The 21,745-nt window shown below is 41.4% G+C and overlaps 1 protein-coding gene across 1 annotated transcript in view; it reads right to left on the reverse strand.

The window, feature by feature from the left end:
* The window catches only part of Rtf1 (RTF1 homolog, Paf1/RNA polymerase II complex component), a 59,860-nt gene that overhangs the window by 12,123 nt on the left and 25,992 nt on the right, over positions 1-21,745 (reverse strand). The window contains exons 3-8 of the mRNA XM_048459563.3: positions 19,882-20,029; positions 16,470-16,674; positions 13,229-13,343; positions 12,006-12,117; positions 2,487-2,622; positions 1,625-1,802 (exon numbers count right to left, since the gene is read on the reverse strand). Of these exons, the coding sequence (XP_048315520.2) occupies positions 1,625-1,802; positions 2,487-2,622; positions 12,006-12,117; positions 13,229-13,343; positions 16,470-16,674; positions 19,882-20,029 (894 nt within the window). The remainder of the gene's footprint in view (positions 1-1,624; positions 1,803-2,486; positions 2,623-12,005; positions 12,118-13,228; positions 13,344-16,469; positions 16,675-19,881; positions 20,030-21,745) is intronic.

Raw genomic sequence — 21,745 nt, forward strand, 5'->3', positions numbered from 1 at the left:
CTGGTCTGAAACTCACTAAGTTTGTTCTTTTGCCTTAGTCTCTGAATGTGAATACTATGGGCATGTGCTGTCATGTCTGGCTTACTGGATATTTCTATCGTTCAAATGAGAAGAGCATGGAGGTGAGTTTCATGGGTACTAGTACTTACACAAGGAGAAAACTATACTAAAACTAGACAACTGAAAACAAAACAATCAAATGGGACCAGCATGGGGGTCCCAACTTGGGAGGCTGAGGTCAGAGGATCACGAGTTTAAAGCCAAACATGATTGTACGTGCCTTCAATTCCAACAATCCATAAATGAGACCCTTGTCTCCAGGGGTAAGGGGAGGGAGGTAGGGATGGAGTTGGGGTGGGGCACCAGTTTTCTGGGCAGTGGTGACACACACCTTTAGTCCAGCACTTGGGAGGCAGAGACAGGCAGATCTCTTGAGTTAGAGGCCAGTCTGGTCTACAGAGCAAGCTCTAGGACAGCCAGGGCTACACAGAGAAACCCTATTTTTGGTGTGTATGTGTGTAAGTACGTGGGTGTAGACTTCAAGGTCAGTGTGGACAATGTCATAAGACCCATCTAAAAAATAAATAAGAAAAAGAAGGAAAACAGCTTGGTTCTAGCATCCAAACCACAGCTACAGAGCTGGGACACACAAGAACCAGGAAAATTGGAGTTACCTTATTTCTTTCCCCTAGGTCTAGAGGTGAGTTGGTATACAACATGGCAACTTTGCATTCAGAGAAAAATTTCATTCACTTATTTCTCAAATAAACAAAACTTCGATATAAGTCTGAACAACTATGTCATGAGTGTCCTTCTCCCTTTCATGTTGAAAGGGGAAGAGAAAATGATTCTGAACCCAAGTACACCAGTTCTGGGGCTCCCAAGCACCCTTTCATTTAATTGTGAATGATTCTCACTGTAGTATAAGCTGTTTGCCTACAATCCAGTTTCTCTTCTGCTAGTCTGGCTCCTAAGTGTCCCCCAAAGGCCCATGTGCTGAAGTCTTACTTTGGGTTTGCAATACTGGGAGATGGTAGAAACCACTGAGAGGTTCTGCTGGCTTCTTGTTCTTGGTTTTCTTTTTGTGCTTTTTGTTTTGTTTTGTTTTTGTTTTGTTTTTTGTTTTTTAGAGACAAGGTTTTTCCGTGTAGCTCTGGCTGCTCTGGAACTCACTCAATAGACCTGGCTGTCCTTGAATTCAGAGATCTGCCTGCCTCTGCCTCCCAAGTGCTGGGATTAAAGGCATGAAGTACCACTGTCTATTCTCGCTCAGGATCTTGATAGCACTGGTGGAACTAGAATTTCCCCTGCAGACTAGACGAGCTTGAAGAAATTCTCTTGCCTCTGTCTTTCAAGTGCTAGGATTATAAGCCTATGCTATCATACCTGGCCATTTCTGTTCTTGAGACAGGGAGGGTCTCACTCTGTAGCCTGGCTTCAAACTCACAAAAATCCTCAAACCAGCCTCCCAAGTGCGTGGGCTACTTTTTCTAGTTATAAGGGAAGCTGACTAATACAGTCAAATGGTGGCAGAAGAATAACAGATTTGTTCGGAAGCTCCCACTCCCAGTAGACAATCATTATATTTAAAATATGCAGAATTGTCCAAGGGAAGAATACCAACCCGGTAAACTGGCTTGCTATTATGGTTTCCAATGCCAATCCGCACAAAACAGCCTGTGACAGTTTTAGCAAAGAAGGGCATGTGACACCAGCGTTCTAGTTTATGCCTTGATAACCGAACTCGATTCAGTTCCTCAGGTAAGGAGACTGGCTGTGATTTTGGAGGGATTTCTTCTTTCCTGTGAAAAACAAAGAATAGTTAGTATTCACTGTAAAACCATCAGAAAGACAGGCATTAAATTCTTAAAACTTATTCAAACAGTACGTGATCAACTTAGCAGGCGAAATAAAGGACCAGAAAAGAACTACAGTTTATAGTTGTGTGCATATCCATAAGCCCTGACTGACACTTCATCCCAGCAGAGAAGCTGCAGGCCAGTTTGAGATGATATGCAGTCAGTTCCTATCTGCTAGGCCCAGGGAAAATGTCCAGGGGATGCAGCCAGGAGCCAGAGGCAGGAAAATGAATGCAGAATTCAGGATACTGAATCAAGCCAAAGATGCAACCCCTACACCTACACTAAGTTTCTCTTTCAATAACTCTCTGTGACAGCTAATCTCAGTTGTCAACTTTACACACCTGGGAAAAGGAACATAGACGTGGAAGACTGTCTTAATCAGAATGGTCTGGGCCATGTCTATGGGCCCAGGCCACTGTGAGCAGTGCCAGCCCTGGGCAGGTGGTCCTGGGTTCTATGAGAAAGCTGGCTGAGCAAGAGCCAGACTGAGCAAGGCATAAGCAGCTTTTTCTTGTTGGTTTCTGCTTCAAGCTCTTGCCTTGGCTTCCCTTAAAGATAGAACCTTTAATATGAAATAAACTTTCATGCCACTTATCCTGATAGAGGAGAACAGACACGGCTTACTCTTCTTCCTCATCAGACGATGACGTTCGGGATGAGCGGTCCGATTTCTCGCTGGACTTGTCATCGTCTTCCTCCTCCTCATCATCGGAGTAGACCTCACTCGTTTTCAATGGTTGTTTTTTGGCAAGGAGCTCAGCTAGAACAAAAGAGGAAACATTTACCTATGTACTCTCCACAGATAAAGAAAACGACTCATCTTTCACCTTTGAAAAGAACTGGAACACAGAAAAAAAACCTGAGCAGACAGTCTACCCTTCCTAGACTGTTCTGTGATAACTCGAGCCATACTCAGGTAAACAAACCATAGTTAAACATTCAGGCACCAAGAGACAGACCAAAAAAAAAAAAAAATGATATATAGAAAGAAAGGTTGTTACAAGGTGGTAGGAGGAATGGTTACCAATCATACTGACATTCCCCAATCCTCCCCACATATTGGTGATTGAACCCAGGGACCCTAACATGCAAGTGTTCTACCCGTGAGCTATACATTCAGCCCCCATTCTCTTTAAGAAAATGCTTTCAAGTACTTCATGTATGTATGTATGTATGTATGTATGTATGTTTGTTTGTATGAGGAAGTCAGAGGACAACATGTAGGAGTCAGGCCTCCCCTTCTACCATGTGGATTCGAGGAACTGAACTTGGGTTGTCAGTCTTGGGGGCAAATGCCTTTGACATGTTGATCTGTCTAAGTTAGACAGGAAAGAAGGAAGAAAACTTATAATATCTTCTCTCTCTCTCTCTCTCTTCCCCTCTTTCAGTCCATTATGTGCAGGCACCCAAGGAGGACAAGGTGTCAGATCCACTGGAGTTACAGGCATTTGAGAATCTCATGTTGCGTGCTGGGAACTGAACTCATCTGATAGAAGAGCACCAAGCATTCTTAGTTCCTGACTCATTCCACTAGCACTGCTTGGCTTCTGACACAATCTCACTATGTAGTTTAGCTATCTTTGAACTCAAATTCTCCCGGTCAGGTGCATCTCTGTGAGTTTAAGACCAGCCTGGTCTACAAAGAGCATTCCAGGACAGCCAGGGCTACACACACAGAGAAAAAAAATTCTCCCGTTTTAGTCTGGGATCACAAGCTTTCATCACTACTGGGCCATTATCACTACCTTTCTAGAGTTTAAGGAAAGCTTTATTTTGAATCTGTAGAACTATGGAATGGCAGAAGAATGAAAGCAAACTCAGTGACCACAAATGGGAGTTCTGCTCAATCACTCATGCCACTTCCATTTCTGAGAAATGTGAAAAATGAGTCCAGAAGTACAAAAAAGGAGAGAGAGGCTAGAGAGACGGCTCATGATTAAGAATTCCTCCTCCTCTTCCAGAGGACCTGATTCAGGTCTAGCACCCACATGAGGAGGCTCACAACCACCTCTAATTTTAGTTTCTGAAGAACTGGTACCCTCTTCTGTCATCATCACACACATACACGCACACACATATGCTCACACATACATATAATTAAAAAAGGAAGAGAGACACTAGTACTTTCTGGGTGATAAGGTGAGTTTTAAAGGGTCAACCAGCAAACACTGCAGGCTTCTGGTTTAGTGTACTGTCTCAACTACTTAGCTGCTCAGCATGAAGGTGGTCCTGAACAGCAGTCAAACAAAAATGAATGCAGATTTATTTTAAGAGAGCTTTTCCTCTTGGTGACGGAGACTGCCTTGTGAATGCTGTTACTCCCCCTAGTTGGCAATGACATTTAATTCACAAAAGATGGTAGCCTTCTAGCAGCTATATAAAAGAAGGGAAGTAGAGCCTGATGTAGTGGTTGGGACTTTCTATACTCCCAGTTACTTAGGAAGCTGAGTCAGGAGGAAGTTGAGTTCAAGGCTAGTGTGGGCAATTCAGTAAGATCCTGTCTCAAAACAAAAATATTCAGGCTGGGGAAGTAGCTCAAAACGTGCTTGCCACCAAGCCTGACAACCTGAGTTTGATCCCCATAATTCACATGGTGGAAGAAGAGAACCAACTCTCAAAAGATGTCTTTTGAATTCCACATATGTGTTCCCATATATACAAACACAAAATAAATAAAAATAAAAAGTTCTCATATACATACATGCAGGATGCTTCTTTCTCTAATACTTAAAAACCTAAACAGCAACAAAAAATCCACCTTAAACCTCAAACCAGGAAAAATTTCTAGAATACAAAACTAATACAGCTACAGGGAAGAAAGGTATGCATGTATGAGTGTATATATATATGTGTGTGTGTATATATACATATATATATATAATGTATAGTATGATGCTACCTACTGATTGTTGATGGAAGAAAGCATGTGCGTCTGTCTTTATGTTTACAAAAAAAGAAGAAAGGAAATACATAGAGAAACAGAAGCCTGATACATTTTAAACTGGCTTTGAACTTGTCATGTGGCCAATGATAACCTCAGACTTCTGATTCTACTGCTTCAACTACCCCAAGCCAAATGTCAGGATTAGAGGTATGCCACCATGCCTGGTTAGTACTTGCTGGGGATCAAACCCAGGGCTTTGTGCATTGCTAGCAAAGCTCCTACCAACTGAGTGATATGCCATCCCTTTGGTATTATATGAAACATTTAAGTGATGCTCACTATGGGAGGGGGCATGGCATCAAGTAGAAGGATGGGGAAGATGAACTTCCCTTAATATACCTTGTAGGACCTTACAAAATCTTCATTCCCTTTCCTGGCACACAACTCCTAAAATCCCTGGCATCTTCAAAGTGATAGTGTCTTTTAGTATGCTAATGCGTTGACTGGTGGCTGAAAGCCCATAGGTAGCTCAGGGCAGGGTCTGGTCCCTGAAAACACCAAGGTAGTATTAGAGAGCTGAGATGCAGATTCTCTAAGGAGGGGAAAGGGCTGAAGGTTAAGCAGATTACCAATGACCAATGATTGGCTCAACTTTCCTATGTAATGAAGCCTCAAAAACAAAACAAAAACCAAAAACCTTCCATGGGACAAGATATGGAAGGCTGGGTAGTTGAACCAATGGAAGTTCCTGAACAGTGGCCTGTCCAAATAGAGAGGGGAGTTTCCTTGCAAATGTCCCATCCTATGAATCATTTCAGTTGTATCCTTTGTAATAAGCCTTTATAATAAACTGATAATCTAACTAGGCCGGATGGTATAAATACCTGTAATCCTAACACTTGGGAGGTGGAGACACAAGGACTACAAATTCAAGGTCAACTATAACTATATAGAATTTCAAGCCAGACTAAGCTATATAAGACCTTGTCTCAAACAAAAACAAACAAACCTAAGTATACCTGAATCCTGTGCAACACTGTAGCAAATGAACTAAATGCAAAAGGAAGCAAGATGAGGCCCATAGCTCAGAAGCACTGATAAAAGAGCCTGGACATTCATGGCAGGACTGAGTCCTCAGCTTGTGGATAAACAGTGTCAGCTCAGCACTTGAATTCAATTATAGGACACTTGGTTGGTGTCTGGTATAGAATCAGTTGCTAATTTGTCAGTGGAAGAAATTTTCAAACTAGAGATCACAGAAGTTTGGCGTTGACTGTTGTTAAATAAGCACATAATAAAACTAAATCTGGGGATTGGAGAGATGGATCCTTAAGAGCACTGGTTGCTCTTGCACAGGACCCTGGTTAGTTCCTAGTTCCCACACAGTAGGTCACACCCACCTCTAGTCTAGTTCTAAGGGATCTGATGTCCACTTCTGACCTCTGTGGGCACCAGGTGCACAGATATGCATGTAGAAAAAACACGCATACACATAAAATAAATAAATCTAAAGAAACTGAGTTTCTGTTTGTTTTTTCTTCTTTATATACAGATGTTTATTAGAAATTTTGAATTTGGAACAATGGATTTTATATATTCACAAAACAAAGTAATAATTTAAAGGTTATTTCTAAACATCAAAAGCAAGATGAAACTAAATATTCATTTGATCAATAAGCTAACAGAAAGAAACTGTAATGAGTAACTTTAAAAAAAAGATTTGAATCTGATATGATATAAGCTTACAGCCCCAGCACTTGTAGGGTGGTCTGGGTTGGGAGACCTTACCCTAAAGAGCTTACCAAATGTCATAGAAATCCAAGCTCAGGCTATGGAATAATCCTTTTGTACACAGTGAAGATTTGTCACTGAATTGGTTTAAAAAAAGAAGCTGACTGGCCAACGGCTGAACAGGACAAGGTTAGATGGGAGACTTAGATGGAAAATGCTGGGAGAAAGAAGGGCGTGGCTGAGGAGTAACCAGCAGACAGAAACAAGATGGGCAGGCCATACTGTGAAAAGGTACCAAGCCACGTGGCAAAGCATAGATAAGAAATATGTGTTAGCTGAGCAGGGGTGGACATGCCTGTAATCGTAGAACTCAGGAGGCAGAGGCAGGCGGATCTCAGTGACTTTGAGGCCAGCCTGGTCTACAGAGCTAGTTCTAGGACAGCTAGGGCTATACAGAGAAACCCCGTCTCAAAAATACAAAAAAAGAAAAAAAATGAGTTATTGTAAAATGTCAGAGTTAGCTAGTAACCAGCCTGAGTTATTGGTATTATTAAGTATCTGAGTAATTATTTGGAAGTGACTGTGGCACAGGAAAACTCTGCCTACAAGTTCAGATCCATGGACTCTACATACAAAGCCGGGTGTGGGGTCATATACTTGTAATCCCAGCACAGAAAAGACAGTGTGCATGCGTGTGAATGTATGTGCAGCATATGTGTGTGGAAACATATGTGTGTGTGCCTGAGTGTGTATCAGACGATACAGCAGTTCTCAGGTCAGAAGATGGTATTGGGTCCCTTAAAACTGGAGTTACAGGTAGTTGTGAGCCACTATATGGACTCTCAGAATCAAACACAGGTCTCTAGAAGAGCGACCAGTGCTCCTAAGTTGTTGAGCAAGTTCTCTAGTCTCGATTAAATGTTTTTTTTGTTTTTTTCTAAAGAATAACAGGTCGGGCAGTGGTGGCACACGACTTTAGTTCCAGTACTTGGGAAGCAGACGCAGGTGGATCTCTGTGAGTTCGATTCCAGCCTGGTCTACAAATTGAGTTCCACAACAGCCAGGATTGTTATGCAGAGAAATTCTATCTTGAAAAACCAAGGGGGGGGGGGGAGTAACAATACAATCAGTGGGCAAATATGCCTTCAACAATGGGTGTTGGGAAAACTCAATAACAATATAAAGAAAGAAAATATACTAATTGGCCCCTTTATGCCATGTATTAAAATTAACTGAAGATGGATCGAAGACCTAAATGTAAGAACTGAACTATAAAAACTCTTCGAAGAAATCACTAGGGATCAAATTGGATCTGGCAAGGATTTTTTTGGATATGACATCAAAAGCTCATACACACAAAAGAAAAAGAGACATCAGCTGGGTGTGGTGATGCACACCTTTAATCTCAGTATTTGTGAGCCAGAGGCAAGCTGAACTCTGTGAGTTTGAGGCCAGTCTGATCTACATAGTGAGCTTCAGGACAGCTACAGCTACAAAGAGAGACCCTGTCTTAAAAAGAAAGAAAAAGAAAAAAGAAAAAAAAAACCGAGTATGGTGGTGCACACCTTTAATCCCAGTACTCAGGAGGCAGAGGCAGGCGGATCTCTGTGAGTTCGAGGCCAGCCTGGTCTACAAAGAGAGTTCTAGGACAGCCGGGGCTACCCAGAGAAATCCTGTCTCAAAGAAACAACAAAAAAGTATGATAAGCTATATATAGATATATATCTTTTCTTTTTTCCTTTCTTTCTTTCCTTCTTTCTTTCTTTCTTTCTTTCTTTCTTTCTTTCTTTCTTTCTTTCTTTCTTTCTTTTTTTTGAGATGAGGGTCTTGCTATGTTACCCAACTAGTTTCAAACTCCTGGGCTCGAGCCATTTTCCTACATCAGCTTCTCAAGTTGTTAGGAAGATGGGCATGTTGCCACCAATGACTAGTTTCTCTGATTTTTTTGTTGGTTTGTTGGTTTGTTTTTGCAATAAGGGTTTCTCTGTGTAGCCTTGGCTATTGTGGATCTCACTCTGTAGACCAGGCTGACCTTGAACTCAGAAAGCTGCCTGCCTCTGTCTCCCCCCAGTGCACTATCATGCCCAGCTCGTTTCTTTGATTTTTAAAAATTATTTTATTTTATATGTATGGCGGTTTTGTCTAAATGTACATCTATGTACCATACACATGTCTGGCCAGAAGAGGACACCAGATTCCCTGGAAGTGGTGTTACAATAGTTGGAGGCAGTCATGTGAGTGCTGGAAATTGAATCCAGGTCCTTTGGAAGAGCAGCCAGTGCTCTTAACTGCTGTGCCATCTCGCCAGCCCTATGTCTAACTCCTTTTTATCCTTAAAAAACAAATAAATGAACCCAAATCTTAGCTATGTACACTGAAAAGGCACAATAATGGAAAAAAAAATCAGTAGAATGAACATTTTCTTTCCAGACACTAGTCTCTCTAACTTTCTCAGCAGAAATGGCTAATTCCAAATCTATTAAGCAAGAAAGTATATAGACCGGAGGGGTTGGGGGCACTCTAAGGATGTGGCTTAATATCAGAAACCATGGTTGGCATGCCTAAAACCCTAGGTTCTATTCCCAGCAACTTACCACTTGTAAAGGACTAAAGGTATAGGCTATGGTCAGTGATGTAACACTTGCCTAAGATGTACAAAGTCCCCAGTCAATCTTGACTTGGGCAGAAAAATAGAAAGAAAAAAGTATTATGCATGATTGCAAACCCATCATGGGGAGTTTAGCTGCACTCCCTGTAAAAGGATTACCCTAGCTGGGCTTCTTGACTATTTCCATCCCCTCAGGGAAGGGGAGAAAGAGGGGGGCACAAGACCTTCACCAGAATAACCAGCAGATCCCTACCACTAGCGGTATATAACTTTGTCCTAACTGCCTCTTCAGGGAGGGGCTAGAGTGTGGGGTGCGGACTAGAAGAGTGGGGCTGCTCCATCTATGAAGGGAAGCCCTCATCTCTGCTGGATATAGCTTTTGGAGGGAGGGACACTCACACCCCTGCAAGTAACACCTCACTCATTGTGATGCTTATTCTTGGTTGTCAACATAATTTCATATGACTACATATGAAATTAAAACAGAAAAATGGCTGGGCACACCTGTGAGAGGTTTTTTGCTTAATTGGATCATTTGAAGTGAGAAGATTCATTTCTAATCTGGTTCTTTGAGGTGCCTTCAATGTATGCCTTCAATGTAGGCCATACCTTCTGCTGGAACCTATATAAAGGTTATGGAAGATGAAAGCTCTCTCTTTTTGTCTGCTTCCTCCCACCCTTGCTAGCAAGTCCATTCCTACATTGGCATTAAAGCATTTTTCTTTAGGATTCTGGTGTATACTGAAAACCAGCTAAGACATTCAGCCTTGTGGAATAAACAATTACTGGATTCTTGAATCTTCCATACATTGCAGCCATTGTTAGATTAGCTGGACCAAAGCCTGCAAGTCATTCTAATAAACCCCCATATATATTATTTATTTAACATATATATCAGAAAGAGAGAGAGAGAAAATCATTCTCTAAGTTCTGTTCTCTTAGAGAACCCTGACTAATACAACAATGTTTGTAGGGAAGCCCAATAAACTCACTGATTCTCCAGAGTGAACTCTGGTGGGATCATGCCTCCATGGGACCTTGGGAGGAAGAGATGTTGCCTATCTCTCTTTCTGGGAAGGAATTTTACCAACAAAGGGAAAAGGAAGAGTTTGGAGAAAGGAGTATTGGGGTTTTGTCAAGGGTCCGTAACTGGTTGACTAACTGAATATGAAGAATAACAGCTATACCAGATTAAAACAAAACATGAATAAGTACACATAAATATTAGAAATCCATGAATAAATAAATAAAATCCTGGGGCTGGAGAGATAGTTTGGGGTTAAGAGCACTGTCTACTTTTCCAGAGGTCTTCCAGGAATCACATGGTGGCTCACAACCATCTATAATGAGATTTGGTGCCCTCTTCTGGCATGCAGGCATTTCTGCATGCAGAACACTGAATATGTGATAAATAAATCTTAAAAATAAATAAATAGATGGAAAGATAGATAGACAGACAAATGCCCATAACTGGTCCATGTGTAGAGATTAAGAATGCAGAATGCCCAGTCCTGGGCATCTATATCATACCCTCTCCTTTCAAGGCTCAGGGGATCTCTGCTAAAGATGGAGCCAAACACTGAGGATACATTGGATCATGTATTCATTATCCAATTTAATGCTTTTATATCCTAGCACTCAGGAGGCAGAGGCAGGCAGATCTTTGCTAAGGACAGCTTGATCTGCACAGCAAGTTCCAAGCCAGTCAGGGCTACACAGTGAAACCTTATCTCAAAAACAAAAGACAGGGGGCTGGAGAGATGGCTCAGTTATTAAGAGTACTAGCTGTGAGTCTTACATAAGAAAAGGAGGAGGGATTGTACCAGTCAGGGAGGTCATGATAGGGGAACCCAGAGGAGCTTGCAGGAGCTCATGATCGCTGGACCAACAGTCAAGGAACTGGCATGATACCAACTAAGGTCCTCTGCATATGTGTGACAACTGTGTAAGTTGGCCCCTTAGTAAGGTTTCTAACAGTGAGAGCAGAATTTCTCTCTCCCTGGCATTTGGCTGGCTTTTGGGAACCTTTTCCCCATGCTAGATTACCTGGCCCTACCTTGACATAAAGGGAGGAGCTTGGTCCTGCCTCAACTTGCTGTGCTATGCTTTGTGCAAGCCCATAGGAGGCCTGCCCCTTTCTGAATGGAGGTGGAGCAGGAGTGGAAGGGGAGGAGGGGGAGGAGGAAATGGAAAAGGGGAGAAGATAGGATGAGAGAAAGGAGGGTAAATTGGTTGGTATGTAAAATAAATGGGGAAAAAAATATTTAGATAAAAAAAAAAAAGCTGCTTTTCCAGAATAAGTTCAATTCCCAGCAACCACATGGTGGTTCACAACCATCTTTAACCGTGTGCACAAAGACAGAACATCCATGTACATAAAATACATAAATAAATCTTTAAAACAAACAAGCAGAAGTTGAAAATGAGATTTATGAGACTGAGTCTAATGGCACAAGCCTGTAAACCCAGCACTCAGAAGAGGTAGGAGGATCAAGAGTTCAAGGTTATCCTTAGCTATGAGGCAAGTTCAAGGCCAGCATGGGCTGTGAGACACTGTTTTCAGATAAATGAAACAAAACAAACCCCCATGAGTCCTGGAGCTGAGAATATAGCTTAGCGGAGAGGGCCTGACTAACATGCATGAAGCCCTGGCTTCTATCTCCAGTACCCACAAAAAGAAATAACACTCAGATGCTGAACTATTATAGTTAAAACACGGGGATGCTGGGATTCACTTCAAGATAATTGGATGAAAAAAAGGAATAGAGATCAATAAGAAAGACTATGAAATAAGTGGAGACTGGATAATGGAAACAAAGATGATTATTATACTATCACTATAGTGTCTGGAAGGTTCCATAAAATATAGAGCTTAAAAAAAAAAAAAAGAAAACAAGTCAATATTCATTTCCCCACTTACCTGTTCTGTTCTTCCGTTTTTCTCTCTCTGCTTTTAGCTCCTCCATGGCTTGAGATTTCTTATCTAATTTCTCATCCCGCTTGGAACGCCGTTCTTTATTGTGGGAAGTTACCTGTGGAGGTATGTAAGGGTGGCCTTTTTAGTCAATGTTGATAAGATTCTCTATGCCACCAAGCAACAACTTTCGGCCCTGTGAATTACTAACTGTACAAAATTAAAAACCTATCTGAGCATAGTAGCCCATGACTTTAGTCCCAGCACTCAGGAAACAGAGACAAGTGGATCACTGAGTTCAAGACCAGTCTGGTCTAAGAGTGAATTCCAGGATAGACAGGGCTGTATAGTAGGACCTTGCTTGAAAACAAGACACAACAAAACAAAAAACTGTCCAAGAGAGGGGATCCTGTGGGCAAAAAAGGTGTAAAAATAAAACTAGCCCCCTTTTTACCTGCCTAATTAAAAAGTAAATTTAAGAATTATCAGGCTGGGTGTGGTGTACACCCCTGTAAATTCCAGCACTTAGGAGTTCAGCCTGCTCTATGTATCAAGTACCATGACAGGCAAGACTATACAGTGAGACCCTGTCTCAAACAAACAAACAAACCAAAAAACAAAAGGAAGGAAGGAAGGAAGGAAGGAAGGAAGGAAGGAAGGAAGGAAGGAAGGAAGGAAGGAGAGAGAAAAGAAAGAAAAAAGGAAGAAGGAAGGAAAGAGAGAGGGGGGAGAGAGAGAGGAAAGAAAGAAAGAAAGAAAAAGAAAGAAAGAAAGAAAGAAGAAAAGAAAGAAAAAAGGAAGAAGGAAGGAAGGAAAGAGAGGGGGGAGAGAGAGAAGAAAGAAAGAAAGAAAGAAAGAAAGAAAGAAAGAAAGAAAGAAAGAAAGAAAGAAAAAAAAATTATCAGAGTGAACTCTTTCTGGAAGACACTCTATATTATGATCTAGTATCTCTTGATGTTACTCAAATGCAGAGGTGACATATTTAAACATAATCAAGTTGGTTATCTGGGAAAGGAAGTTCATCAACTTACCCTTCAGTGATGCTTACATTCGAGTGGGCTCCTATTTAGGCAGACTTGAGTGAACAAGTCCTAAGCAGTTCATCAGTGGAGCCGCTGGAGAGACGGTGTTCAGACTAATGAGATCCAGGGTGTGGGTGCGTGAAATAAACCGCTAGGCTAACATAGGGGTCAGCACAGCCTCAGGTGCACTTGAGGATGGCCTCTTACCTGAGATTCCTGAATCTGAGTCAGCTTTTTCTTTTCTTGTTCTTCTTCTTGCTTTTTCTTTTTTTCTTTTTTTTCTTTCTTTTTGGCTGTTTTTAGTTTTTTCTTAATTTCAAACCTGGTTAAAAGATATTTAATTTTTAAAAGGCAATAAAACATATGTAAAGGCTGGTTTCTATCTGGCTAGGAGACAGGAAATAAGTAAGGAAAGGAATAAAACATTTTGGAACATGAGAGTATCAGACACTCACACAAAAATAATCTCTTGGCCTCCTGAAAGAAACTCCAATGCACCGTAAGAACATTAAAATTGTTGACTGTGCAGCTAGAGAGATGGCTCAGTGATTTAGAGCACTGTCTGCTCATCCAGTGGACCCAGGCTCGATTACCAGCACCCACATGGCAGCTCACAATTGTCTGTAGCTCCAGGGAGTCTGATGCCCTCTTCTGGCTTCTGTGGGCACCAAGTATGCCTGTGGTACACAGACAGACAGGCAAAACACCCATACATATAAACTAAACTTCAAACAAACAAACAAACAAACAAACAAACTATTCAAAAGTATAAAAGGTGGAACAGACTTGAAAGAAAATATTCAGGTCAGAGATCAAAGTCATTCTCAGCTATACAGTGAGTTTGAGGCCAGCTTCAGATACAGGAGACTTTGTCTAAATAAAGAAAATAATTGTGTATCAAAGAAAAATACAGCAGAATACACCCAAATTAGATGAAAATAGACACCAAATATTTGAATATCAACTTTTGTAACAGCATTATTCATAGTAGAAAAAAGGCAAGAACAACTTTAATGGTAACTGAATAAATTCACAAACTGTAGTATACACTTATAATGGAATGCTACTCAGTTCTAAATAGAAATGAAGTGCCAATATACACTACATGGATTAATACTCATATATCAAGTTTGTGACAAATTACTCTCAAAATTTATGATATTGGATTTTTGGTCAAACTCTTATGCTCTCCACAGTTTAGAAACCCAAACTTTAGAGTCACTCTTCCTCACCTACTCCAGTGCAGTATTCCAATCCTGTTTTCTTGTAATACCGGTTACCTTGGAGGCATTCACACTTAAAACGAATGCCTCCACTTCCTGCTGACCGAAAGTCGAACATTCTTGTCTAGCATAACTCACCATACTTAATATGGAATCCAGAAGGGACAAACAGGATCCCTGAGACATTGGAACTAATTGCCAAGGTGCTTCAATTTTCTTCTCAAGATACTAGGTAGACAGGAAAGGAAGCAAGTTCTGGGCACTCGGTCACTCAAGACAAAAGCCAAGTTTACTTTCACCTTTTTGGGAGATGAGATAGAACAAAACCCCAGAACCCTGAAAGAGCTTCTGATTAAGCACTTCATCTTGCACAGCAGCACTGGTGACTGAGCTTGTGTCTTGGGGAAACCATAAAAGCAATTTACACCGAGCCAGTCACCAGCCCAACATTTCAGCCTTCTGTTTTATTTAGGACAGTTCACTCTGGAGGCCCATTCTGGCCTTACGCTTATAGCAATATTCCTGCCTTGGCTTTCTAGGTGCTGGAATTACAGGTATGTGCTACCAGAGCTGGCCCGTATTGCTTTTGCTAATTAATAAATTGACATCTGAATTCAAGAGCTGGAGAGATGGTTTAGTGATTATGAGAGTTACTGCAAAACTATGTGGTACAGAAAGAGTTCTGATCCCAGCATCCACATAACTAACCAGGCAGTGTACACCGGCCTGTAATTACAACTCTAAGAGGCATAGAGACAGGATGATCACTGGAGCTTGCTGGCTTCCAGCTAAGCCAAAAAGACCAGAACCCCAGGGTTAGGGATAGATCCTGACTTAAATGAGAAGGCAGAATACAAGAAGATACCTGACACTCTCCTCTGACTTTAATGTGTACACACAGATGTGAGTACATACATCCATGTTGTACATACAGCAAACACATACAATATAAAAATCAAGACAAGATTATGACTTTCTCGATAGTTTTTATCTGTAGAAATTAAATAATATACTTACTTTATTTTTTATTTAAAAAAATTAATTACACTGGGTGGTGGTGGTGCATGCTTTTAATCCCAGCACTTGGTAGGCAGAGGCCAGCCTGGTTTATAAAGTGAGTTCCAGGATAGCCAAGGCCACAAAGAGAAACCCTGTCTTGAGAAACCATAAATAAGTAAGTTAAAAATTAATTACATTTTATCTTCTTCTTCTTCTTTTTCTTTTTTTTTTGGAGACATGGTCTCACTATGTAGCTCTGGCTGTTCTGGAACTCACTATGTAGACCAGGCTGGCCTAGAACTCAGAGATCTGCCTGCCTCTACCTCCTAAGTGCTGGGATTAATGGCATGTGCCATTACACCCCGCAAAAAGTTGTTAAAATAAAAATCAAAAGTGGACAGCTCAGGGGGCTGGAGAGATGGCTCAGTGGTTAAGAGCATTGCCTGCTCTTCCAAAGGTCCTGAGTTCAATTCCCAGCAACCATATGGTGGCTCACAACCATCTGTAATGAGATCTGGTGCCATCTCTGGCCTGCAGGCACACATGTAGGCAGATATTGTATGCATAATAAATGAATAAATATAAAAAATAGTGGACAGCTCAGTAGAAGAAATCTTGTTTAGCATTCCCTAGGCCCTGGGTTCCAACATCAGAACCACAAGTTAGTGAAAAACCTACTGAATAACACACACTAGTAACACTGACAGCACTGAGGGAGCAATCAATGCGACCAAGTACACCATTGGGTTTACAGTATATTAACAATCATACTTCCAACTGTCCATTCCTATGACCAGATTCCCTTCAGGTTAGTAAGAGACTGCACCTCAACCCATTGGGAGCTGAAACACTGAAAACTGAAAATGCATTTACTACATCTAATATCTAACCTACCAAAGATCACAGTCTATGAAGGTCGGAGGACAACTTTCAGAAGTCAGTTCTCTCCTTCCATCATGTGGCATCTGGGCATCAAACTTAGGCCATCAGGCAACTCCTTTTACCCACTGAACCATCTTGCCAGTTCTCAAAATTTTAATTATTATCACTTGAAAACTAACTTTCACAAAGTTTTCTGGGAGATGAAGTGTTTGGTATTGAAAATTGTAATGAATGAGAAAAATAGAATAATTATATGTTTACAGCCTCACACCACCATGAAGCTGAAAATAACCTTAAATCAAACTGAGAAACAAACTGAGCACACAGGGTGGAGACAGTCTTACCTTCTTTTCAACACCTCCCTCTTCTCTATGCGGTTGAAGAGCTCCTGCTCCCTCTCCTTCTCCGTCATCTGCTCCAGTCGGGCCCTGTCTTCCTCATCTCCCATAAGATCCTCTCCGTAGCCATCGTGGAACTCTTCATCTTCGGATGAGGAGTCTGAGTCTGAGCTGGAAGAGGAGCTGTTGCTGTCAGAATCTGACACTTCACCTGCAACAAAAGCCAGCATAAGATCACACGATATTATGGTGACGCCAGTGTGACACGTGCCACCGTTTTGCTCTCCCAGATGAAACGTCACACAGCCATTCCACCCACCTGGTGTCTCCTTGGTCTGCCTTTGGTAAATGCAAAAGGATTAGGAAAATTTAGGCTGGGAAAATAAACCACCACATTCTGCTTTTTGTCTTACTATGTAGCACAAGACATCTTCAAACTCTTCCTGCTTCTACCTCCTGAGTTTAGGGTTTATAGGCCAGTGCCACACACCATATTCATCTTTTCAACTCAACTTTGTTACTTTGAAAAAGAACAACAAACCTGTAAAAACCACCAGTAATCTAGCTCTAGCTGGTGATGCACAACTTTAATCCCAGCACCTGGGCGGCAGAGGCCAGCCTGGTCTACAGAGATAGCTCCAGGGCTATACAGGGAAATCCTGTCTTGAAAACTAAAATAAATAAATAAACAAAAAGACTAGTTTGACTTTTATGCACACTTTACTTAAGATTCACCTGTTAATACTGCCTACAAAACTTTACATATTCTCCAGTATCCTTTAATGAGGATTAGCCTTTAAATTTCTCAATTTTTAAAAAAATTATTTTATTTTATATGCATTGGTGGTTTTGCCATGGGTGTTGGGTTCCCTGGAAGTGGAGTTACAGACAGTGGTGAGCTGCCATGTAGGTGCTGGGAATTGAACCCGGGTCCTCTGGAAGAAGTACAACCAGTACTCTTAACCACTGAGCCATTTCTCCAGCCCAATTTCTTAATTTTTAATTAACTATTTTTTTCCTTACATTTACTGTATGTGTGTGTGTTATGTGTGTGCGCGTGTGCATGTGTCAGAGTACATGAGGACAACCTTTAGAGTCAATAATCTCCTACCATCTGGGGTTCAAGGAATTAAACTCAGTTCTCAGGTTTGGTGGCAAGCTTGCCTACCTGACTAGATCTGGAATCACACAGAAAATAAGCTCAGGCACACCTGAGGATACCCTGACTAGGTTAACTGAGGTGGGAAAGCCAGCTTTAAAAGTGAGTGGCACCATTCATTTCATGGATGTAAGTCCTGGATGAACAAAACAAAGAAAGGGAGCTAGCGCCAGCATTAATCTCTCTCTGCTTCCTGACGGCAGATGCAGCCAGTCTCAGCCTCCTGCCATCATGCCTTTCCTGCCATAATGGGCTATTTCCCAAACTTTATAAACCAAAAGAAACCTTTTTTCCCTTATTTTACAGCATCAAGAAAAGTTAACCCCCATCTCACTGTGCAGCCCTGGCTCCAAACTCCCTATGGAGATCAGGCTGTCCCAGCTCTGCCCACAAGTGTTAGGACTGAGAGTGTTTACTACCATACCTTGCCTACCTCTGGATTTTGTAGTCTTCACCAGCAAAAACGCCGTACCAAAGAGGGAATGCCTGCCTTGAACATCTCAGTCTTTATAGCCATGAATGAATAAACCTGCTTTTTATTTTTTATTTGCTATTATTATTTTTTAATAATTTATCTTGGGGTGGAGAGATGGCTCAGAGGTTAAGAGTACTGGCTGCTCTTCCAGAGGTCCTGAGTTCAATTCCCAGCTATGCACTGGGGTTTTGCCTGTACGCATGTCTGTGTAAAGGATATCAGATCTTGGAGTTACAGACAGTTGTCAGTCGCCTTGTGGGTGCTGGGAACTGAACTCAGGGCGTCTGGAAGAGCAGACAGTGCTCCCAACTGCTGAACCATCTCTCCAGTTCTATTTTTACTATTTTATTACATGTAAATATGTGTGTGTGTGTGTGTGTGTGTGTGTGCATGAGTGCAGTGCCTTCAAAGGCCAGAGTATCAAATACTCGTGTAGCTGGAGTCACAGGTGCTTGTGACTAACTGTGAACCTAACTCAGGTCTTCTGTAAAAGTGTACATGCTCTTAACCACTGAGCCATCTTTCCACCTTAGCCTGCATTGCTTATAAACTGATAATTCTTCATTTGAATGATAACTGTCACAGGTTACTGACAAACAACTGAAATGTGAGTAGTGCAACCGAGAAACTAAATTTAAATATGAGTTTTATTTCATTTACATTTAAATAGCCACAGTTATCCTCCAACTTGGTTTAGTTGGTTTGTTCTGTCAAAGAACTTAAGCTATCTATGAATTTGGCAAGACTATTGCAAAAGTGATTTATGTCCTTTGCTATCTCCACCTCCACGGTGCTGGGGATCAAACTCAGGACTTTTGAGCATGATAGACAAGTGGCTGCTACCAAGCTACAGTTCAACCCCTTTAAAAAAGTGTCACCTTCCCCTCTCCTCCTCACTGTGTCAGTCCTAGCCAGGGACCTATGCTAGGTGCTGCTGTAGTTTTTTTTTTCTTCCCCTAGGTAACTCTACTCTGCATTCCCTTTTACCTAATGTTTGTCTGTGGCTACTGGCACTGATCATTTAGATTCTTGGTTGGTTAGATATTCCCAGATTTCCCTACATAAAGGCCAGTATGTACGAAGCAATGCTTTTAGACCACATAAACATCTTGTTCCTCACGAACTCAAACCACCCAGAGGATTTTGATAATTCTGCATTCTTTTTTACTTTTCTTAGACTCAGAAGTTTGAGATGGGAGGATCACCAGTTCAAAGTCAACCTGAACTACAGAGAGAATACAAGGCTAAAACAATAACAAAACAAATAAGACAGCCTATATTACTAAAGGATATTAAATTATCAGTTATTCCAGAATTTGCTTGATTCAACTTGCATAGACATGGGCTTAAAACCAGGTTAGGCCCGCCCTCTCCTTCCCTTCCCCTCCCCCCCTCTCTCTTTCCCTCTTTCTTTTTTTTGGCCAAGAAAATACAAAGTTGCTGGAACAAGTTCAGCTGTCAAACTAGAATTAACAAAAACTGCAAAATTTCTGGACTGTTTTCATGGAAGAATATTTTCTATGGGATCTGGTATATTTCAAGAATGTCTCTTCTCAGTCAGACCATGAATTACACAGAAAAAGAGAAGTTCCCTAAGGTTGAGAGGAGACTAAAGCAGGGGACAAATGGTCAAACTACAGCAGCCTCACCAACCCTTCAGTATTACAGACCCATGGTCACTGAAAGAAACTAAAGTCCCCAGCTCTAATAGCAGAGGCCCAGCTGAGACCCAGGCAGGTCCTCCCGTCCTCACAGCCTCCTCCTGGGCTGGGTGCTGAGCTCACCTTCCTCAGGAGCTGAGCTCTCAGCTGAACTGTCTTTGTCTGAACTGCCTGAGGAGGCAGTTTTGTTGGCTTGTTTCTTCATGGTTCCTTTCTTCTCTATTTTTCTGGCTTTTCCTTTCTTCTTATTTTTATTGCTCCCAAATGTCCACTATAAGGGGGGGAAAAAAGGAAAATTGAAATAGGACTAGGCACTTTTAATGAGGTGATACATGCTTATAATACCAGTACTCTTGAAGGGAAGGCAGGAGGATTCTGAGCCTGAAGCTAGCCTGGGGCTGCATAGTGAGACTATGTTTTTAAAAACAAACACAAAACTGAGAAAAAACAACTTTTCCTATTTTCTATGATACAGATGGCAGTAATTTCTGAGGGCTGGCATGCTGGGTTAGAGTACACAGGATGGCTGAGCACTAAGGTGGGTCTCAGAAAGATTGAGAACTTTCTACAGGAAAAAAAGACAAAAAGCACAGGGAGAAATGACACTTTTTGGAAAAATCAATGAAGCAGTTAAGTAAAGTTAGATTGTTAAGTTTGAGTAGGAATCTTGTTACAAATCTAGATTGTGAGGCTGGACAGACAGCTCAACTGTTAAGAGCCCTACTGTTCTTGCAGAAGACCCGATTCAGTTACAGACAGGCACTGTATCACTTTGCTAGCAAATACAGAACTAGATTTGGAACAGAGAACTTACTTAAATACACTGTGGCAATAATGTCCCCTGCTTCCTGTGATTTTATTTATTTTTCTTTGTATAATGTACATGGACATGAATATATATGACGGCTGTACATGTACAAGCTAGAGGCCAATGTCAAGTGTCTTCCCCTACTGCTCTCCACGGTAGTGTTAGAGACAGGGTCTCTGACTGAGGCTGGAGCTCCAAGGATCCACCTGTGCTCACTACCCCCAGCAGTAGGGTCATCACCACTATAATGCCTGGCTTCTGTGCAGTGCTGGGCATCTGAACTCCAGTCTTCATGCCTACATGGCAGACACTACTGACTGCAGTGTTATAAAGACTGGGGCTGGAGAGATTACTCAGAAATCAAGAGCACTGGCTGATCTTCAGGGGAACCAGGTTCAGTTACCAGCACACACATAGTAGTTCACTGCCATCTGTTAACTCCAATTCCAGGAAATCCAGTGCCCTTTTCTGGCCTTTATGACACCAGGCACTCGTGTTGCACAGACATATATGCAAGCAAAACACCCATATACATTAAAAAAAAAAAAGGAAGAAGCAGTAATCTGGATTATACTGCAACAATGCTTCATTAGTTCATAAACATGAGATCCTGGACTTCTAAACTTAAGGAATCTGCAGTTTGGGTCATTAAAACAGCAGGCAGCAAATGGTCATGCTTGCAGTGAATAAGTCTTTTTTTTAAAAAAAAATATTTATTTTATTATTATGCATACAACATTCTGCCTGTGTGTATGTCTGCAGACCAGAAGAGGGCACCAGACCTCATTACAGATGGTTGTGAGTCACCATGTGGTTGCTGGGAATTGAACTCAGGACCTTTGGAAAAGCAGGCAATGTATCCCTCCAGTCCTTGAAAAAGTCTTTTGATATTTTAACTTGGCATTCTAAAATGACGTTAGGTGAAAAGGACATGAGTTTTAGTCTACTTCTTGATTTTCATTCTATAAGGAATATGTACTAAATTATGATGATCCTTTCATTACCAGATCATTCAATTTTACAAACTAAATTTTCTACATCTACTATTTAATAAAAACAGCATCTTTGCTCTTACTCTATCAGGATGAAATACATGGCTCAGTACATTCATGCTGGGCAATGTTTGTTTTTGTTTTGATAATTCTGGAGAGGCAGCCCACAAAAGCTATACCTTTATAA

The sequence above is a fragment of the Myodes glareolus genome, chromosome 10, assembly GCF_982192425.1.
Source record: "Myodes glareolus chromosome 10, mMyoGla1.1, whole genome shotgun sequence".
Classification (NCBI taxonomy): Eukaryota; Metazoa; Chordata; class Mammalia; order Rodentia; family Cricetidae; genus Myodes; species Myodes glareolus.